This window comes from Ailuropoda melanoleuca, chromosome 11, assembly GCF_002007445.2.
Source record: "Ailuropoda melanoleuca isolate Jingjing chromosome 11, ASM200744v2, whole genome shotgun sequence".
NCBI lineage: Eukaryota > Metazoa > Chordata > Mammalia > Carnivora > Ursidae > Ailuropoda > Ailuropoda melanoleuca.
The window spans coordinates 47,785,804-47,803,577 of record NC_048228.1 but is presented as its reverse complement, the minus strand read 5'-3'; the positions used below and the strand labels follow the sequence as shown (position 1 = coordinate 47,803,577).

Sequence of the window (17,774 nt, the reverse complement as noted above, 5' to 3'; positions counted from 1 at the left end):
CTCCTTGACGAATTGACCCCTTTATCACTGCAAATGACCTTATCACTGGTAACATTACTTGCTTTAAAATTTACTTTCTGATATTAATATAGTCACTTTTTCTTTTGATTGTTATCAGCATGGTATTTTTTTTTTTACCCTGTTCCTTTTTAACTATTTTTTTCTTTATATCTAAAATGTGTTTCTTGGAGGCAGTGTATGTTTGAGTCTTTCTTTTTTATCTAATATGATAATCTTTCTTTTTAACTGAGGTAATTAGACTATATTAATATGCTTATTGGTATGGTTAGGTTTAAATGTATTTTCCTGCTATTGTTTTCTATTTTCTTATTTATTTATTTTTCCTTTTTCATCTCTTTTCTGCCTTCTTTTGGATCAACTGAATATTTTTATAGTTCTAGCTTATATGCTTAATTTGCTTATTAATTATACCTTTTTGTTGCATTATTTTAGGATGTAGATTATGCATCTTTAATTATCAGTATAACTTCAAATGATGTTATACCACCTCCCATATAGTATGTGACCCTTACAATATTACACTGCCATTTTTCCACTTCCGATTTTGTTGCTATTTTTGTTTTCTTTTACATATGTTTAAAATCCATATAATAATATTATTTTTGTTTGAACAGTCAATTCTTTTTTTTTTTCTGTTTGGAAATAACATTTACCATCCTATTCCACAGTTTTTCCCCCCCAGCATATATCCAGCTAAGGCAATTAAATAAAATAGTAAGGTGTAAGAAATATAGTTGAAATCATAAGATACTTCTTTGTGTGTCATCATAAAACATACACTTAAATTTTAAATACTGTCTCTTTAATAAAAAGTTTTTTCCTGGTAAATAATATGCATAGTCACTGCCTAAAATTATATACAAATGTTTATCCTAAAATATTTATGTATGTAATGGTACACTTAAGACTACCTTTCTTATACATTTAATTTATAATTGGGTTACTCCATATGAACTATATAAGAATATATGTTACACATGCCAAGTAAAATAAATAAAATGGAAAGATTTTTTAAAAAGGAAAAGTCCTCTACTTACAAGATCTACACAGAAAATCAGTGTAATTAGTGAGATCATGTAAAATGTCTGAAGAATTTTAATTTGGCAAATATTTTCCAGGACGGTATCTAAGCTATGAGAATGCTAAACACCTATTGTAAGCACCCATGTTTCCATTAAACATTCAGCAAGATATTGTGGTCTCCCCAATATACACAAAGGAGGATTTGGGGGGTTTCTAAAAACAATAATAACAACAAGTCCCTCAATTTTAGCAAGTTAGTTAGACCTTTTAATCAAGTGTGTGTAGCACAGAGAACCAAATCTTGTTCCATAAGTGTTAGAAAATACTTAATTAAAGATTTCACAGACAGAATCTGAATATCTTATATTTTAGAGGGCACAGAGCAGGATTTTATGAAAATAGAGGGGGTTAGCTCCCAGAATGGCTGGCCCAACCTGTTAAAAACACACCACATTTTCTAGTGTTTTTTACTGTAATTTATTTATTTCAGGCCACAGGTCTACTTTTGGGGTTCCCACAAGTCATGCAGCAAATGGTTTATAAATAAAATCAGAGCGTATGATAGCATCATCATATTAAGAGACAGACTTGCTGGATTATTTCATTATGTAAGAAGCTCACATGTTGGGAATCCATCTTGGTATTATTATGGTATCCCTGAGATGTATCTTGCTCCAATTAACATTATCATGCTACTCACTATAAAAAAACCCAAGGGCAGACTAGAGAAGATAGTAGGATCACTACTTTCAGACTGAGTTGTAACCCAACCCATTGACTTCATCACAGCTTTCTTCCATGTAGCGTAACGAATTTCACTTTCTGTCGCCTTGATCTGTGGCTCAAACCGTTGCATGATGACGCCTGACAAATCCTCAGGTTTAAGACTCCAAACGCCCACTCCTTCTGCAGCTCCTGCAACCATGGCAGCTCCCAGTGCAGTTGTTTCAGACATAGAGGCCTTTATTACTGGAATATGCAGAATGTCTGCTTGTAGTTGCATAAGAATTTTGTTGTTGGTCATTCCTCCATCTACCTGCAAATGACTGAGGGGAATTCCACAGTCACGGTTCATGGCTTCCAAAATCTCTCGGGTTTGGAAGCAAACAGATTCTAATGCAGCAAAAGCAATATGATTTTTACTGGTAAACTGAGTGAGACCACAGATTATTCCTCTTGCACTGGGCTCCCAATAAGGTGCATATAACCCTGAAAAGGCTGGGACAAAATAGCAGCCGTAAGAAGTACCAACATCTTTAGCAAGTGTTTCAATTTCTTCTGAGGTCTGTATAATTCCAAGATTATCTCTTAACCAGCGAATAACAGCACCAGCTATACCAACAGAACCTTCCAATGCATAACATGCTGGCTTGTCTCTGCCTAGTTTATAAGCCACTGTGGTCAGAAGGCCATGTTCAGAAAATACACACTTATGACCTGTATTACATAGTAAGAAACCGCCTGTCCCATACGTGTTTTTGGCTTGTCCCTCTTGGAAGCACATTTGTCCTACCAATGCAGCAGACTGATCCCCCAAGCACCCAGATATTGGCACACCTTCCAAGGCCCCTACTTTCATTAGGCCATAGATCTCCGAAGAACTCAATACCTTTGGAAGAATGTCCATTGGAATCTCAAAAAAGTCACAAAGCTCTTTATCCCATTCCAAGGAATGGATGTTGAAAAGCATTGTCCTGCTTGCATTTGTTACATCTGTACAATGGACACCTCCATTAACTCCTCCTGTCAAACTCCAGATAAGCCATGAATCAATGGTACCAAAAAGAGCTCTTCCCTCTTCAACAGCCTTTTGAACTTGACTCACATTGTCAAGAATCCAACGAAGTTTCACTGCACTGAAGTACGTGCTAAGTGGAAGGCCTGTCTTGGACTTGACAAAGTTATTATTTCCTGGAATTTTTTTACTAAGATTTTCAACGGTAGGCTGGGTTCTTAGATCAAGCCACACCACAGCATTGTAGAGCGGCTCTCCAGTTAACTTGTCCCAGATTACAGTGGTTTCCCTCTGATTGCTGACACCAATAGCTCTTATGTTGGATATATCAATATTCAGTTCAACAAGTTTCTGACACGTTCTCTCTATACACTCATAGACAGACTGAAGAATTTCCTTAGGGTCTTGTTCCACCCATCCTTCTTTCGGGAACTCTTGTGTTAATTCCACTTGATGGTGACTAAGTAGATCCGCTGTTTTTGAACTGAAAACCAGAAAGCGAGTGGAATTAGTCCCTTGGACCACTGCCCCCACCAACGGCCCCACAACTGCTTTCTTCTGGGCTGCCATGAAACCAGTCGGCTGCTCTGCTGCTCTGGTGCCGTTTCCAAGTGATGAAGGCGTTGTGGGGGGAGGGGCACGCAACACATCAGCAACGTCAAGAACGTCAAGAGCATCTGGAGCGTAGGGAGCATATGCGCAGTGGCTGCCTGGCTCAACCGGAAGCCCGGAGCCAGAAGCCTGGCAGGCAACTTTTGCCCTGTAACTGGCGTTGTGTCTGCTCACCCCACCCCTGTAGCAGAGGCCCCGCCCAAGCCACTCTATTTTTTAAGAAGATTTAAGTTACAAAAAGATCATGTATTTACCTATATAATTAGTTGCTAGTGCTCTTCATTTGATTCTGTGGGTTCTTATACATGTTATCATTTTCTCTCTGCCTGTAAGACTTCCCTCAACGTTTCTTGTAATGTGGATCTGCTGGGAAAAAATTCTTCCCACTTGAGACTGTCTGAAAAGTATTTCATCTTAATATTTAAAGATATTTTCTTTGATATAGAATTCAGATTACCTCCCCCCCTTTTTTTTAATTTCAGGACCTTGAAACTGTTGCTCCACCACCTTCTGTCTTGCGTTGTTTCAGGTGTGAACTTTCTTATCATCCTTATTTTTAACACGTCTATTTATCTTTCACTGCCTTTGGTTTTTCTTTTTATCAGTAGTTTTGATCAGTTTCATAATGATGTTATTTGGTGTAGTTTTCTTCTTATTTCTTCTGGGTTACTTAGATCTGTGGGTTTACAGATCTTACCAACTTTGGAAAACCTTGGACCATTATTTCTACAAATATGTTTTATTTTCTCTCTCTTCTCTGCTTTAGGGACTCCAGTTACACATTTTAGAGTTGCCCCACAGTTCATTATCATTATCTTTTACGATTCATTTTAGATAGTTTCTGCTGCTATAACTTCAGTTTACTATCTTCTTCAACATCTAATATGCTGTTAATTAATCCATTGTGTTTTTCACCTCATACATTGTAGTTTTCATCCCTAGAAGTTCAATCAGAGTTTTTAAAATATTCACTTAAGGATTTGAATACATGGAATGGTTAAGATAACTTTTAATTACATTTTCTGCTAAATCAAACACCAGTGTTGATTCTTGTTCAATTGTGACCAGTTTATCTTCTCATTATGACTTATATTTCCCTGCTCCTTTCCATGCCTGATAATTTTTTATTAACATTATGAGTTTTACCTGGTTGAATTGCTAGATATTTTTGTGTTTTATAAACCTTGAGCTTTGTTTTGGGATGCAGTGAAGTTAGTTGGAAAGTTTGATTCTTTGGGGTCTTGCCTTTACGATTTACAAGGACAGTGCTCCAGTCTGGGGCTAATTATTCTCCTTTACTGTCATGAGATTCTTCAGTATAGTCCACTCAGAGCCCATGAAATATGATGTTTTAACAGCTGGTGGGAAGAGTTTCTGTTCCCAATCCTGGGTAAACACTGTGTGTCTTCACTGAACACTGTTATCTTTAATCTTTTCATGTGCGTCTTTCCCCAGACTCAACTAGTTTCCTCACACACATGCACTGATCAATACCCAACTGAATGTTCAGGGGGCACCTTCTGAAGACTTCCAGAATTATCTTCTTGTATAACTCTTTTCTTTCCAGTACCATGTCGTGTTCATGGTAGATGCCTTCATCTCTCTGGATGCTCAGCTCCATCTCCTTACCACAGGGCTTTTACTCACCCAGAGGTTCCACCTGGGTTTGACTTTCCACTGCTGTGGCCTCAGAACTCTCAAGGAAATAAGCTGAGGAAGTCATAGTACTCATGCCACTTGTTTCTTTACCCCTTAGGGGTCACTACCCTTCATTACTTGATATCCACCATTTTGTGAACTGTTGTTAAATATTTTTGAATTACGTAAACTATTTCATTTTTTTTTCTTTGTAAAAATTGTTTCAGGTGATAAATGTAGATACATTTACTCTGTTACTCCATCTTTGCCAGAATAGAAGCCCACTGGAATGAAGCTTAAATTTTCAGATTGATTGGAAAGCTGGTGAATAAATATTCATTTACTCACTAAATTTATTAATTTTCACTCAATAAATGGCAATTTTCTGTATTAGGTCATAGACTCCACTTTTTAACATATCTCAGAGATAAAGCACATTTGTCCCTGATGAAACCAAAGGAACAAGGTAGAAAATAATATAAAAATCAACAATAATATTGTTATTTTACTATTTTAATTGGATCATATTTTCCATTTAAGTAAACCCTTCAAGAAATTTTTTGAAGTCAGAAAAGCAAAATTAGTTACCATACTCAATTTGAATAGTAGCAGATTGAAATTATCAGAAGATGGTACAGATTTTCCTGATCATATCTTTTTTCTGATTTTTAAATTCTACCAGAGATTTTCTAAGCAGAAATTTAAAGGCAACACTTACCAGTATGCCAGTTTACCATACTATACTTGAATTCACTAGAAACAGATTGTTTTTAATTTTTTTAATGTTTCTTTTTCTTCCCAAGTATTTGGCAGTAGTAAACATTGTATGTATACATTAATCTACACAATAAAAAAAATTTGACCCAAGGTTTTCTCTCTACATTTCCTGTCCTCTGCCACACTAATAGATACAGACAAATGTTCCTGATCCCATTAGTTTTTAAGGCTAAGAATACTTTAAGCATTTGTTTGTTTGTTTGTTGGTGCAAAAAGCTGTTTTTATTAAAGCATGGGGACAGGACCTGTGGGCAGAAGGAGCTGCTTACTTTAAGCATTTTGTCTAATACAAGTAACTTATTTACAAAGGCATCAGTTTTAGTTTATTAAAAAACTGATTTACATATTAGTTTCACTTTACTGGCTACTAAATTGTAACCACTAAATAATCAGATAATAAGTGTCTCAATTTAGAACAAAAAGACTGGATTGATTTAACTTTCTTAGAGCAGTTGCAAACTATTGATGGATTTAACCAAAGCTGACTAACAGTGCTTTATTTTTTTAACTATGAAGCTTAAACGAACTCCACTATTTTTCATTTAAAAAAAAAATTTTAAACACAAAACCTTTTTTTTTTTAAAGATTTTATTTATTCATTTGACAGAGAGTCAGCCAGCAAGAGAGGGAACACAAGCAGGGGAAGTGGGAGAGGAAGAAGCAGGCTCCCAGTGGAGCAGGGAGCCCAATACGGGGCTCGATCCCAGGACCCAGGGATCATGACCTGAGCTGAACGCAGATGCTAAATGACTGAGCCACCCAAGAGCCCCTTAAACACAAAATCTTTTGATTGTTAGTCTATAATACTTCCACATGTTCTAAAACAAACACCTTTGAAATAATCATTGGCACCATCTTATTTGTGAAGACATTCAACTTTACAAGGTAATTGTTATTTCATTTTATTATATTCCATACAAATGCAGATGCTTTAATGGTGGACATACTACTCAGAATAGTACTGCCCAAATCAGATATTTCTTTAAACAGTTTTTAAACATAGGATTGTTAAAATTAGAGTTTTTAAACTAATTGACTTTCTATTATTATTTATTTACATTTCAGGCTATTCTTTAAGCAATTACTTCCTAATATAAAATCTTTTAAATGATGATCATAGTGTCAAGTTTAAAATTTATTTGTTCATTCAGTCATTTGATGAATGTTTTGAGAGGCTGCTATATGTGGGCTCAATTTTAGGCAGTAATAGAGCAGTGCATAAAATGTTCTTCCTGCCCTTATTACAACATCTAAGTTAAGAACAGTCTGAACTAAATTTATTCATCTATATTGACATATCTTCCTTTGCACATCATGTTTAGAGAGCCATTCATTTAATTATTATTTTTCCCCTGTCAAGCCTACTAAATTATAAGTTCAATGAGGGCAAATATTTTGTTTATTTTATTCCGTTTTGTATCTTCAGTGCTTAGAACAGTGCCTGACCCGAAGCAGAAACTTAGGAAATATTTGTTGAATGAGATAATGAATACCACTATATGTGGTCCTCACTTTATTGTCATAAAGTCAAGATAATTTTAATTTTTTTTTTAAGATTTTATTTATTTATTCGACAGAGATAGAGACAGACAGAGAGAGAGGGAACACAAGCAAGGGGAGTGGGAGAGGAAGAAGCAGGCTCATAGCGGAGGAGCCTGATGTGGGGCTCGATCCCATAACGCCGGGATCACGCCCTGAGCCGAAGGCAGACGCTTAACCGCTGTGCCACCCAGGCGCCCCAAGATAATTTTAATTTTGATTGCTGGATGGGCTATTGGTTATTCACTTTACAATGTAGTATAATAAAGAGATTGACTAATAGATAAAGGGATGGATAAATGAGAAAATATATGATGAAGTTAGTACAGTAAAATATTAATCGTAGAATCTACGTGGTAGATTTGATGGTGTTGGTGGTAAAATTCTGTATGTTTGCAAATTTTTATAACAAAATATTGGGGAAATGTTATGCAAATAAAAAGCTGGGCAAGCAGCAAAATACAGTTACTAGAGATCATTTCATACAGGTTCTTTTGTTTGTTTGGAAGGACAGGTAAAAGGAATAAAAGAGTCACTGCCAAGTGTATGTTAATTTGAGATTCTGTAGTGGGAAAATCTAGCCAAAGCAGTTCATCTCAAGAGAACCATTCACTGTGAACCATTTTTATTAAGATATTTGCAGTTTTATTGTAGGAATTTTCTTCTGTCCTTTATAAACTTTGTAAATCCTAGGCAGCCAGCCGCATATTTAACTCTTCGGCTTTTAACAAGAAGTATCAGGCATTCAAGAATACTGCTACTCTTTTCAACCTATAAAGAATGGGAATCAGTTTTGAAAGTTTCAATTTCACCAAATTTGGACTTATCTTGGTCTTGAATTTGAGAGTTTGTGCCCTGATGGAAAGGGTATTGAATTATATAGTTTGTGGCTAAGAAATTTAACTTTTTTTTAGATTGTGTCATAACCAATGCATCATCACAGTTGGTAATCTTCAAAACCCTGACGCATTTTTCTACATGCTGTTCCCAAATGTGCTGGACCAGCTGTTGAGAGCCATGCCATCCAATCGCCTGGAAGACCTCTTCTTGGACCACAAATCACCTAACGTAGTATCCCTCTTTGTTCTAATAAAGAATGGAAAAATTAAAGCAAGCTACCGTGGTTTATTACTCATGTTTTCTCTGTTAAGCATGGGCGGTGGGAATCGCTGCATCCACATTAGGAGGCCTTGGCATTCTAGGTAAACACTCATAACAGACAAGCGAATGAGTTTAATATTCACGGCTTTGAAAGTGATTTTATGAATGTTTGATTCTTGAAATTTTTGAGTGTGTGTGTGTGTTCTTTGTCATTTTCCCAGTGAAAATTGCCCTGACACTGTTCTCAATGTTAATGTATTCCTGCTTACATTTGACTTTGGAATATGTTACGGCTAATTATCATTACACAGGATGAAAGATCAGAGCCCTGAGTGAGGTGCTTGGGTTTAGGAACAAAGGGAGGCCAATTCAGCATCTTGGCTCTAGGCCCAACAATTGTAATCAAACATCTTGAAACTGGTGGGGTCTTTGCATCCATTTTTTTTTTTTATTTTTCTCCCTCACTTTTTGAAAGGGGGTAGGGGAATGGGGTTAAGGGTTTGAAGGGGCTTAAGTTTCCCCTTGAACATGATGTCAATATGTTGGCATGTCTCCTTTTATTAAGATGCCATCCAACTGATAACAAGTCCTGCTGTGTTTTACCAACATAAAAAATTAGACTGGAGACCAAGGAGCGGCAGGTGGCTTTTGGCACCAAGAAATAATCACACTTGATGTGGAAAGTAAAGTAAAAGGAGCCATCTGTTCACTGCAGGAGGACGTGAAAAATCACATTAACATATTGTCACTAACATCATGAAATACACAGTTAATAATAAATTTAGTTATCATGGCAAGTCGCGTTGGATACTTACTCTGAAAATGCGAATGTGAAAGGTGCACTTTCTTGCCCATCCCCATCTTTTTTTTTTTTTTTTGGAAAAAAAATACAGACGTTAAATCTTTCCTTGATGTGTGTGTGTGTGAGTGTGTGTGTGTGTGTGTGTATGTATGGCGGGGTTGGGGGAGGAAAGTGTTTCATTTTAAAGCCTGGCTTGGTTCATTGTTGCTGACTAAGTGAGCAAAACAGCCTCTCAGGCAGATGGAATGAATGACTTTTTTGGTTCATCCACTATCATCTACCATGTTACTCTATAGCTTCTTACCTGAATAGAGGAAAAGAGATGTAGGAGAGGAAAAGATTGTTTCAATGATGTCCCTTGCACAAGACCCAGAGCATGCAAACCCTTCCACGAAAGGCATAGGGCGGGGGGAAGCACAGCCACAGAAAAGATTCGGAGGCTGTGTCCTTTTCTTGAATGTCTAATGGGCATCTGAATCTACCTTTAGTTAGTGAAGTGTTCCTGCCACACATTTTCCTAGTGGATTTTGTGTGAGATGCCTGCACATACTCTTCAAGAAAACAAATGTGTTAAAGCAATGTGATAGGAACTTTCTCTTGCCCTTTTTGTGTGTGTGCATGCATGTATTGTTTATATATGTTAAAAAAGAAGCTACAGAGACTGTAGGTCAAACTGAACTTGGAAACATGGGAGTTATTGTTGCTCAGTCATTATTAGAGCCATGTTTGCACACCTTTTACTGTAACTGTGTGCTAGCTAGCTTTTTACGGTCATTGTTTACTACCACTATAAATTTGTGACTTGAACACATTATTGGTATTATTAATATCAAGATCTCAGTCTCACCATTTACAAAATTGTAGTTGTATATAATAGAATCTTTATTTATTTATTTTGTTTGTTTCAAGTTTTTATTTAAATTCTAGTTAGTTAACATATAGTGTAATATTAGTTTCAGGAGTAGAATTTAGTGATTCATCACTTAGCATATAACAGTCAGTTATATATAACACTTATATATATAACCCCCATTCCCCATCCCCCATTTAGCTTATCCCTCTCCTTCCCCTCCAGCAACCCTCAGTTTGTTCTCTATAGCTAAGGGCCTGTTTTACGGTTTGCTTCTCTCTCTCTCTTTTTTTTTTTTTCCTTTCCCCTATATTCATGTTTTGTTTCTTAAATTCTACATATGAGTGGAATCTTATGGTACTGTCTCTTTCAGACTGACTTATTTCACTTAGCATAATACACTCTAGCTCCATCCACGTTGTTGTCAATGGCAAGATTTCATTTTTTGATGGCTGAGTAATATTCCATTATATATATATATATATATATATATACATACACACACACATACCACTTCTTCTTTATCCATCCATCAGTCAGTGGACATTTGGGCTCTTTCCATAATTTGGCTATTGTTGATAATGCTGCTATAAACATCAGGGTGCATGTATCCTTTTGAATCAGTATTTTTGTATTCTTTGTGTAAATACCTAGTAGTACAATTGCTGGGTCATAGGGTAGTTCTATTTTTAGCTTTTTGAGGAAACTCTATAATGTTTTGCAGAGTGGCTGCAACAGTTTGCATTCCCACCAACAGTGTAAGAGTGTTCCCCTTTCTCTGCATCCTTGCCAACATCTGTTGTTTCATGTGTTGACAAATTGAGCCATTCTGACAGGTGTGAGGTGATACCTCATTATAGTTTTGATTCATATTGCCCTGATGATGAGTGATGCTGAGCATCTTTTCCTGTGCCTGTTAGCCATCTGTGTGTCGTCTTTGGAAAAATGTCTCCTCACGTCTTCTGTCCATTTCTTAACTGGATTGTTTGTTTTTTTGGGTGTTGAGTTTGATAAGTTCTTTTTAGATTTTGGATGCCAACCCTTTATCAGGTGTGTCATTTACAAATACCTTCTCCCATTCTGACGGTTGCCTTTTAGTTTTTTTGATTATTTCCTGCACTGAGTAACCTGACCAATAGTTATTTCCTGTTTGTGGTTGTTGGTCTATGTCCAGTCATTATCACATTTCCCTGCGAGCAGCAATACATAGGTAACTTTTTAAATCTCTATATGCAATAACCTAAACAACATTAGAATAAGAATCAAGATTTTAGTTCCAGCTCTGACTTGTAGTAGCTTTGTGACCTTTAACAAGTCAAATTACCTCTCGGGCCCTTTTTCTCAGGGGTAAAATTTGGTTAATCTCTAAAGAAACTTCCCCCTTGTAAAATCTGGACTTTTTAAAAATGTTGTCCAGTGAAACTTGCTGTTTAGGGTTGGCAAATTTCATTCGGGCAATGACTAGGCAGGTGTTTGGAGAGAGATTTGTTTTGTTGGCAGTAAAGTAGCAGTGAACTTTTCTTCTGTTACGTAATGATATTCTGTCACTAAGAATGAATGTTACCAGGTATTCCTGACTTCCCTGTGCACTCTGCCACCTCATTCCAGTCATCACTGTGTCTCATGAACAGAAATATACATTTTTTATTTTTAGAAATGTTTCTAAAAATGATACAGTTTATGTACCTTTACTTAGATGTTCTGGATACAGAATCTACTGTCTACTGATGAAGAAAGAGCCACAGACCTGCTAATTTTCTCCAGTAGCCTCGGATCATATGCTAGTTCACTTTCCTGGATATCCTCTCCTCTCTCCTATACCATCTCTTTTCCAAGGTAATTTCAGCTTATTTTCTCTCTTCAAGGAAAGTTTTCCTGATCCCTTAACCTTAGATTCCTTAAATCCCTTTGCTGTACTCTCCCATTGTACCTTGTACTTCACCTTTTCTAACACTCATTGCACTTGAATTAACTGTTCAGTGTATGACATCTCTACTGGGCTATAAGCCTTGTGAAGTCAATCCCCTGTCTCTCTGTCATGGTCACCACCGATGCCAGGCATATAGAGCCATTTAATAGATACCATTTTATTGATTGGCAGTTGGTTACCCTGACCAACTGTCAGGTGTAATCAGTTTTCAGGGAAAATAGAATATGTCTTTGGAACTGGCGTCATCCTACAATCATCCTGAAAGTCTCAGGTGAACTTTGGGGGACTGTTCCAGAGGTTATCATTCCTATTGGAGGCACAGATAGAACTGAACACTATTTTAGGATTCCTCTAGAGCAATTGGAATGTTTAAGGCATATCTAGCATGTATATCAAAACAGTTCATGGCTCTTCCAAGGCTCTTGGATTCATTTTTATAATAGCCTGAAAATATATTATCAAAAAGTGAACAATGTACTTAATAAATCCTCAGCTGGTCCTGGACCTCATCCTGTAGTCTGAATCTACCAAAGCATTTAAGTCATACCTGGGGAAACTATTCTTCAGTAGACCAGAGACCATCATTTCACCAAATTTTATTCAGCCTGGGGGAAACATATAAGTTTAATTCTGCAGAGATAAAAACTGGCAGAGAAATACGTTTTATAATATCAAGTAGGAACTATATATTTCTTCATGTGTTACTTTGCTATAATGTTTAGAATGAAATGAATTGGCCCAGTGATTAAGTATGATTTGAAATGATGAAATGAGTCACCGGTGTCCTCCCAAAAGTTATTGTCAGAACAGTTATATAGACAGAGTATTATATATATGACACAGAAATATACATTCTTAACTCATTGTATATTTAATAATTTAATACATATTTACTCAAAAATGTTTATTAACTATAAATAATCCCAATACCAGGAGACATACTTATTGCCCTATTGTTGTATAAACTGAAAATCTAGTAAAAAACAACCAAGGGGAATGAAAATGTCTGTGATAGTCATCTAAAAAGGTAGATAAAGCTAGGAAATCATCATAATGAATGATACGCAATTACACTCTGTAAAAAGTTGCCAAATGTTTAGACTTAGGTTGGGAATATTTTGCCATAATGCATAAAAATTACCTCAGACCCTTAGAGGCAGTTGTACAAACTGACAAGCATTTGCAAAATTGACAGTCCCCCTCACCCAGTAGATATTTCATTCCCTGCATGCTGGGCTTCTTTGCAGTTGTTGAAAACCAAGGCAGATGGGCACTCCAGTCAGCCTGAGGGGACAGGAGTAACACACTTCAGAGCACCGGGTGCCACGAGATTCCTTCTTTTCATCAGACGGGCTAATAGACCCATGGAGGCCAGGAATTCAGTGATATCCTGGAGGGTCTTGCAGGTGGTCATCATTGAAGTGCCTGGTAGACTTCCTGCAGACCCTTGGTTTCACAGAGAGTGTTGAAAGTGTCACTCTTTCACTGTGACAGCCAGGCTTTGACATGAAATAGCATATTAGAGAAATGCTGATGGTTTTGCAGTATGGAAAACATTTGGAGGTTGATGCTGATAAAGAATCTCCTCTCTCTCTCTGTCTCGATGGTAAGAACACTTCACATGAGATCTGCCATCTTACTGGATATTTAAGTATATAATACAGTATTGTTATCTATAAGTACCATGCTGTGCCTTCGATCACTAGAACTTATTCCTCTTGCATAACTGAAATTTTGTACATGTTGAGTTGATTAGCACCTTCCCACTTCTCTCTCCCCGCAGTCCCCGGCAACCATCATTCTCCATCATTCTATTCTTTGTGTCTGTGAGTTTGACTATATATGATACCTCATGTAAGTGGAATCATGCAGTCTTTCTGTGATTGGCTTCTTTTCTCTTTTTGTTGGCTATTTCTACACATCCTCAATGATCCCATCTATCAGTAAGTACCCTGTGCTCTTCTTCCTCTGAACTTCTGAGGCATGGAATGGCTCTTCATGCAGTACTATCAACTTCTTTTCAATATTTGATAATTTTTTTCTCTCTCTCTATGGTGTAAGATACCTAAAGAGAAAAGATTGCTTTGGGCATTTTATGGTTTTAGCAATGCCTTCCACATAAGAATAGGCGTTCTATACTTCTGTGTTTCTCCTTTTTCCTTCCTTCTTTCAGTCAAGAAATATTTACCTAAGTATCAACTATTTCATAGTTGCTGGGATAGCCTCTGAGATACAATTGTGAACTAGACACACAGAATCCTTGTCTTTGTGAGTTTCTATTGGGAAAGTCAGGCAAAAACTGAGTAAATAAAAGTAAACTAATTATAAATTGTAATACATGTTAAAAGGGAAGAAATGGCTAAGACTGAGTGAGTATAACTGGGAGTGGGAGAGGTGATTGGTTTTCCTCTGTTTTTCTTGTTATTTTTTCCTGCTTTTATTTTAGCTATCTCCTCTTCCAAGTCAAATATCCCAGATTTCTTTTTTCATTTGGGTGTATGTCCTCAGAATAAGAACTATGAAAGGCTAGCCACTGTTATTAATTTCCTTTTCCACCATACCTCAGTTGTGTGTATATTGAGCAGATTGTTCATAAAAAAGGAAAGGCCATGACTTTTCAGTGGCCAGATGTAATGTGCCTTCGCGTATCACACATTCAACAGATTATGTATAGAATAATTCTGATTAAATTTGAATGCAGAAAATATACTTTGCTAACACTGAAAAGTTAGACACATTTCCGGATACTTAGTGGTACTCTTATTGTTAATATCTCCATGGTATATAGTGTTTACAAGCCAAAAGCCATACTTATAAAGCCTATACAAGGTTCATGATAGGCTCTGGGTGAAAATTATTATTATTCCTTAACTGATTATCCAAGTTCAAGACTGGTTATACATGCCATTAGGCACCCTCATAGGTTTGTAGTAGTGGTCCCTGCATGTAATTTTATAGTGGAAGTAAACAGAGGCACAGGCTTACTATGTGAATTAAGCTGGAAACTATACATGTGTTGTAACTGATAAGAAATCAAATATGGAATATGGGCTCATGACTAAATAAGGGAAATGATTCTTGAACACACATAAGCTCCAGCAAAATCATCAAATAATCTGCTTTCAGGGTCGCCTGGTTGGCTCAGTCGGTTAAGCGTGATCTCTTGATCTCAGCTCAGGTCTTTTTTTTTTTTTTTAAGATTTTATTTATTTGACAGAAGAGAGAGATAGCCAGTGAGAATGGGAACACAAGCAGGGGGAGTAGGAGAGGAAGAAGCAGGTTCCCAGCAGAGCAGGAAGCCCAATGCGGGGCTCAATCCCAGGACCCTGGGATCACACCCTGAGACAAAGGCAGATGCTTAACAACTGAGCCACCCAGGTGCCACTCAGCTCAGGTCTTGATCTCAGCTCAGGTCTTGATCTCAGGGTCATGAGTTCAAGCCCCACGTTGGGGCCCACATAGGCATGGAGTCTACTTTTTAAAAAAATCTGCTTTTATATTCTGTAAAAGGTAGGCCTTCAAGGTGCTATGTTTATAAACTGAACCTCAAAAATTGAGAAGTCTGAAGAACTTAGAAATCATAGCTACAAGCTTAGAAAATGGAGTTACCTGTAGAGATACTGTATTACTTTGTTTAGGCTGCCATAACAAAGTACCACACACTGGGAGGCTGAAACAACAGAAATTTATTTTCTCAGTGTTCTGGCATTTGAAGTCTGAGGTCAAGGTGTTGGCAGGGTTGTTTCCACTCTGTGGCTTGTAGATGGCTGTGTTCTCTTCTTTGTCCTTACCTTGGCTTCTCACTGCAAGTGTCTGTGGCTGTGTCCTAATCTTATCTTCTTGGAAGGACACCAGTCAGATCAATTAGGACCCACCCATATGACTTCATTTTACCTTAACCACCTCTTTCTTTAAAAGAAGAAAAAAAGAGAAAAAAAAAAGATGCCATCTTTAAATACAGTCTCATTCTGATGTTCTGTGGGTTAGGACTTCTACATATGAATTTGGGGCGAACACAGTTGAATCCAAAACAGATACTAAAATAACAATTACTGAATTGTCAGAGTCAGGGTCTTAACCAGGAAAATGGAAACCAATTATTTGCAACAGAAGGAATTTAAAGCAAGAAATTGATTTGATTTCATAGGTGATAGAAGAGTTGCAAATTCTAAATGAGACAGTCAGGCAACCCAAGGGTTAAAAAGTAAGAAACTCCTGATAAGACTAGAATAGAGAAATAAAATGAATTAGAAGTAGTAACAGAGACATGGGTGGGATTATCTGGTGGAAGCCCATCTAAAGGGCCTGGAAAGGGGCACCTGGGTGGCTCAGTCAGTTGAGCATCTGACTCTTGGTTTCAGCTCAGGTCATGATCTCAGGGTCATGAGATGGAGCCCTGTGTGTGTGTGTGTGTGTGTGAGGGCGGGTTTCCTGCTCAGAAGGGAGTCTGCTTGAGGTTCTCTCTCTCTTCCTCTCCCTTCCCTTCTGCCCCTTTCCCAGCTCTCTTTCTCTCAAATAAATAAATAAAATCTTTAAAAAATAATGAATAAAAGGCCTGGAAACACTGAAGCCACAAAAGGAACAGCTGCTGCCAGAGATGGTGCTCAAGGCAAAGAGGGAACGATACCTTGTTCTCTCCCTTACTCCTTCTTCCATTTTTCTGCTAGCAGCCTTTAATTGCCAAACCTGGACAGAAGTCAGCTGACAAAGGAGACTGATAATTACAGCCTGGGGGGAGCTGTCCTGCTTTACAGAGAGAAGGAAGAGAGCAGAAAGTGAATTTGAGGGCAAACAAGCCCAAACAGGGCACATATTAAAAAGAAGAGAACATTATAAAATGATTCAAAATGGTCCTCCAAATAAACGAAGGTGGATTTACATATTTATTTCCATGTTTAGTGACTGTTATAAAAATCTACCCAAAACTGGCCAAACAAGACTTACTTTATTTTATCCTTATAATTTCTTAAAAATATTTCTCCTCTTCTTTGCCTAGAAGATCCATTTTCCCCCTCCAACCCCAGAATCTATGAATTTCTAATTTTAAACATAGTTAAAACCTTGTTTAAATTCTCCTTGAAGTTTCCCAAATTTTTATTTTCTCCCCTTTTCTTCTCAATCCCTATTATACTGTCTATATCCGTCTCAAGACACAAAGAGCTTTCCCATGTATGTTAGCAACTATTAATATATACAGTTATGTATTATTCATGATCAGGGCCTGGGGTCTTTATATTTCATGCAGTTTTTAATACAGCAGATTACACATTATTGACTATCAGTAAGTATATTTAGTGAACAATTATACCTAAGAAAACTCTTATAATATTGGCACTATTCCTACTTAATATTTTTAATCTTATTGCACTCCCTATGATTTTCTCATCATCTTTACCATTTTGGATAATAAAGCTAAGAGAACACAAGAATTTTTTCTCTTTTTGATTCCTTTTTAAAGGAAGATTTATTTCATTTTATGGTTATATAGATGAGACTCCTTAGTCTAGGATTAAAAAAAAATACCTTCTTGTCCCACTTAAATATCTAAAAGCCCATGAAATTTTGAATGAGTGGTTTTTTGTTTGTTTGTTTTTTAATGTGTGTTTTAAGCTATTGCCCCCCCCTTTTTTTTGCATAGTCACTTTTGTAGATCTTGAAATAAATCTACTCCTTCCACTAGCATTTATTGAATCCTAGCTATGGGCCAGGCATGCTCTAGGTATTTGAAATAGGTGAGGAAACAAAA

At 36.9% G+C, this 17,774-nt stretch overlaps 1 protein-coding gene across 1 annotated transcript; it reads right to left on the bottom strand.

Annotated features, from left to right (window-relative positions):
- Positions 1 to 1,539: 1,539 nt before the first annotated feature.
- GK2 (glycerol kinase 2) lies at positions 1,540 to 3,377 on the bottom strand. Its single transcript, XM_002912481.3, has one exon. The coding sequence runs from the start codon at positions 3,347 to 3,349 to the stop codon at positions 1,691 to 1,693; it is 1,659 nt and encodes a 552-aa protein (XP_002912527.1). The 5' UTR covers positions 3,350 to 3,377; the 3' UTR covers positions 1,540 to 1,690.
- Positions 3,378 to 17,774: the final 14,397 nt, after the last annotated feature.

Excerpts from the sequence above, each read along its gene's own strand:
- GK2 (XM_002912481.3), bottom strand. The coding sequence starts at position 3,349 with ATGGCAGCCCAGAAGAAAGCAGTTGTGGGGCCGTTGGTGGGGGCAGTG.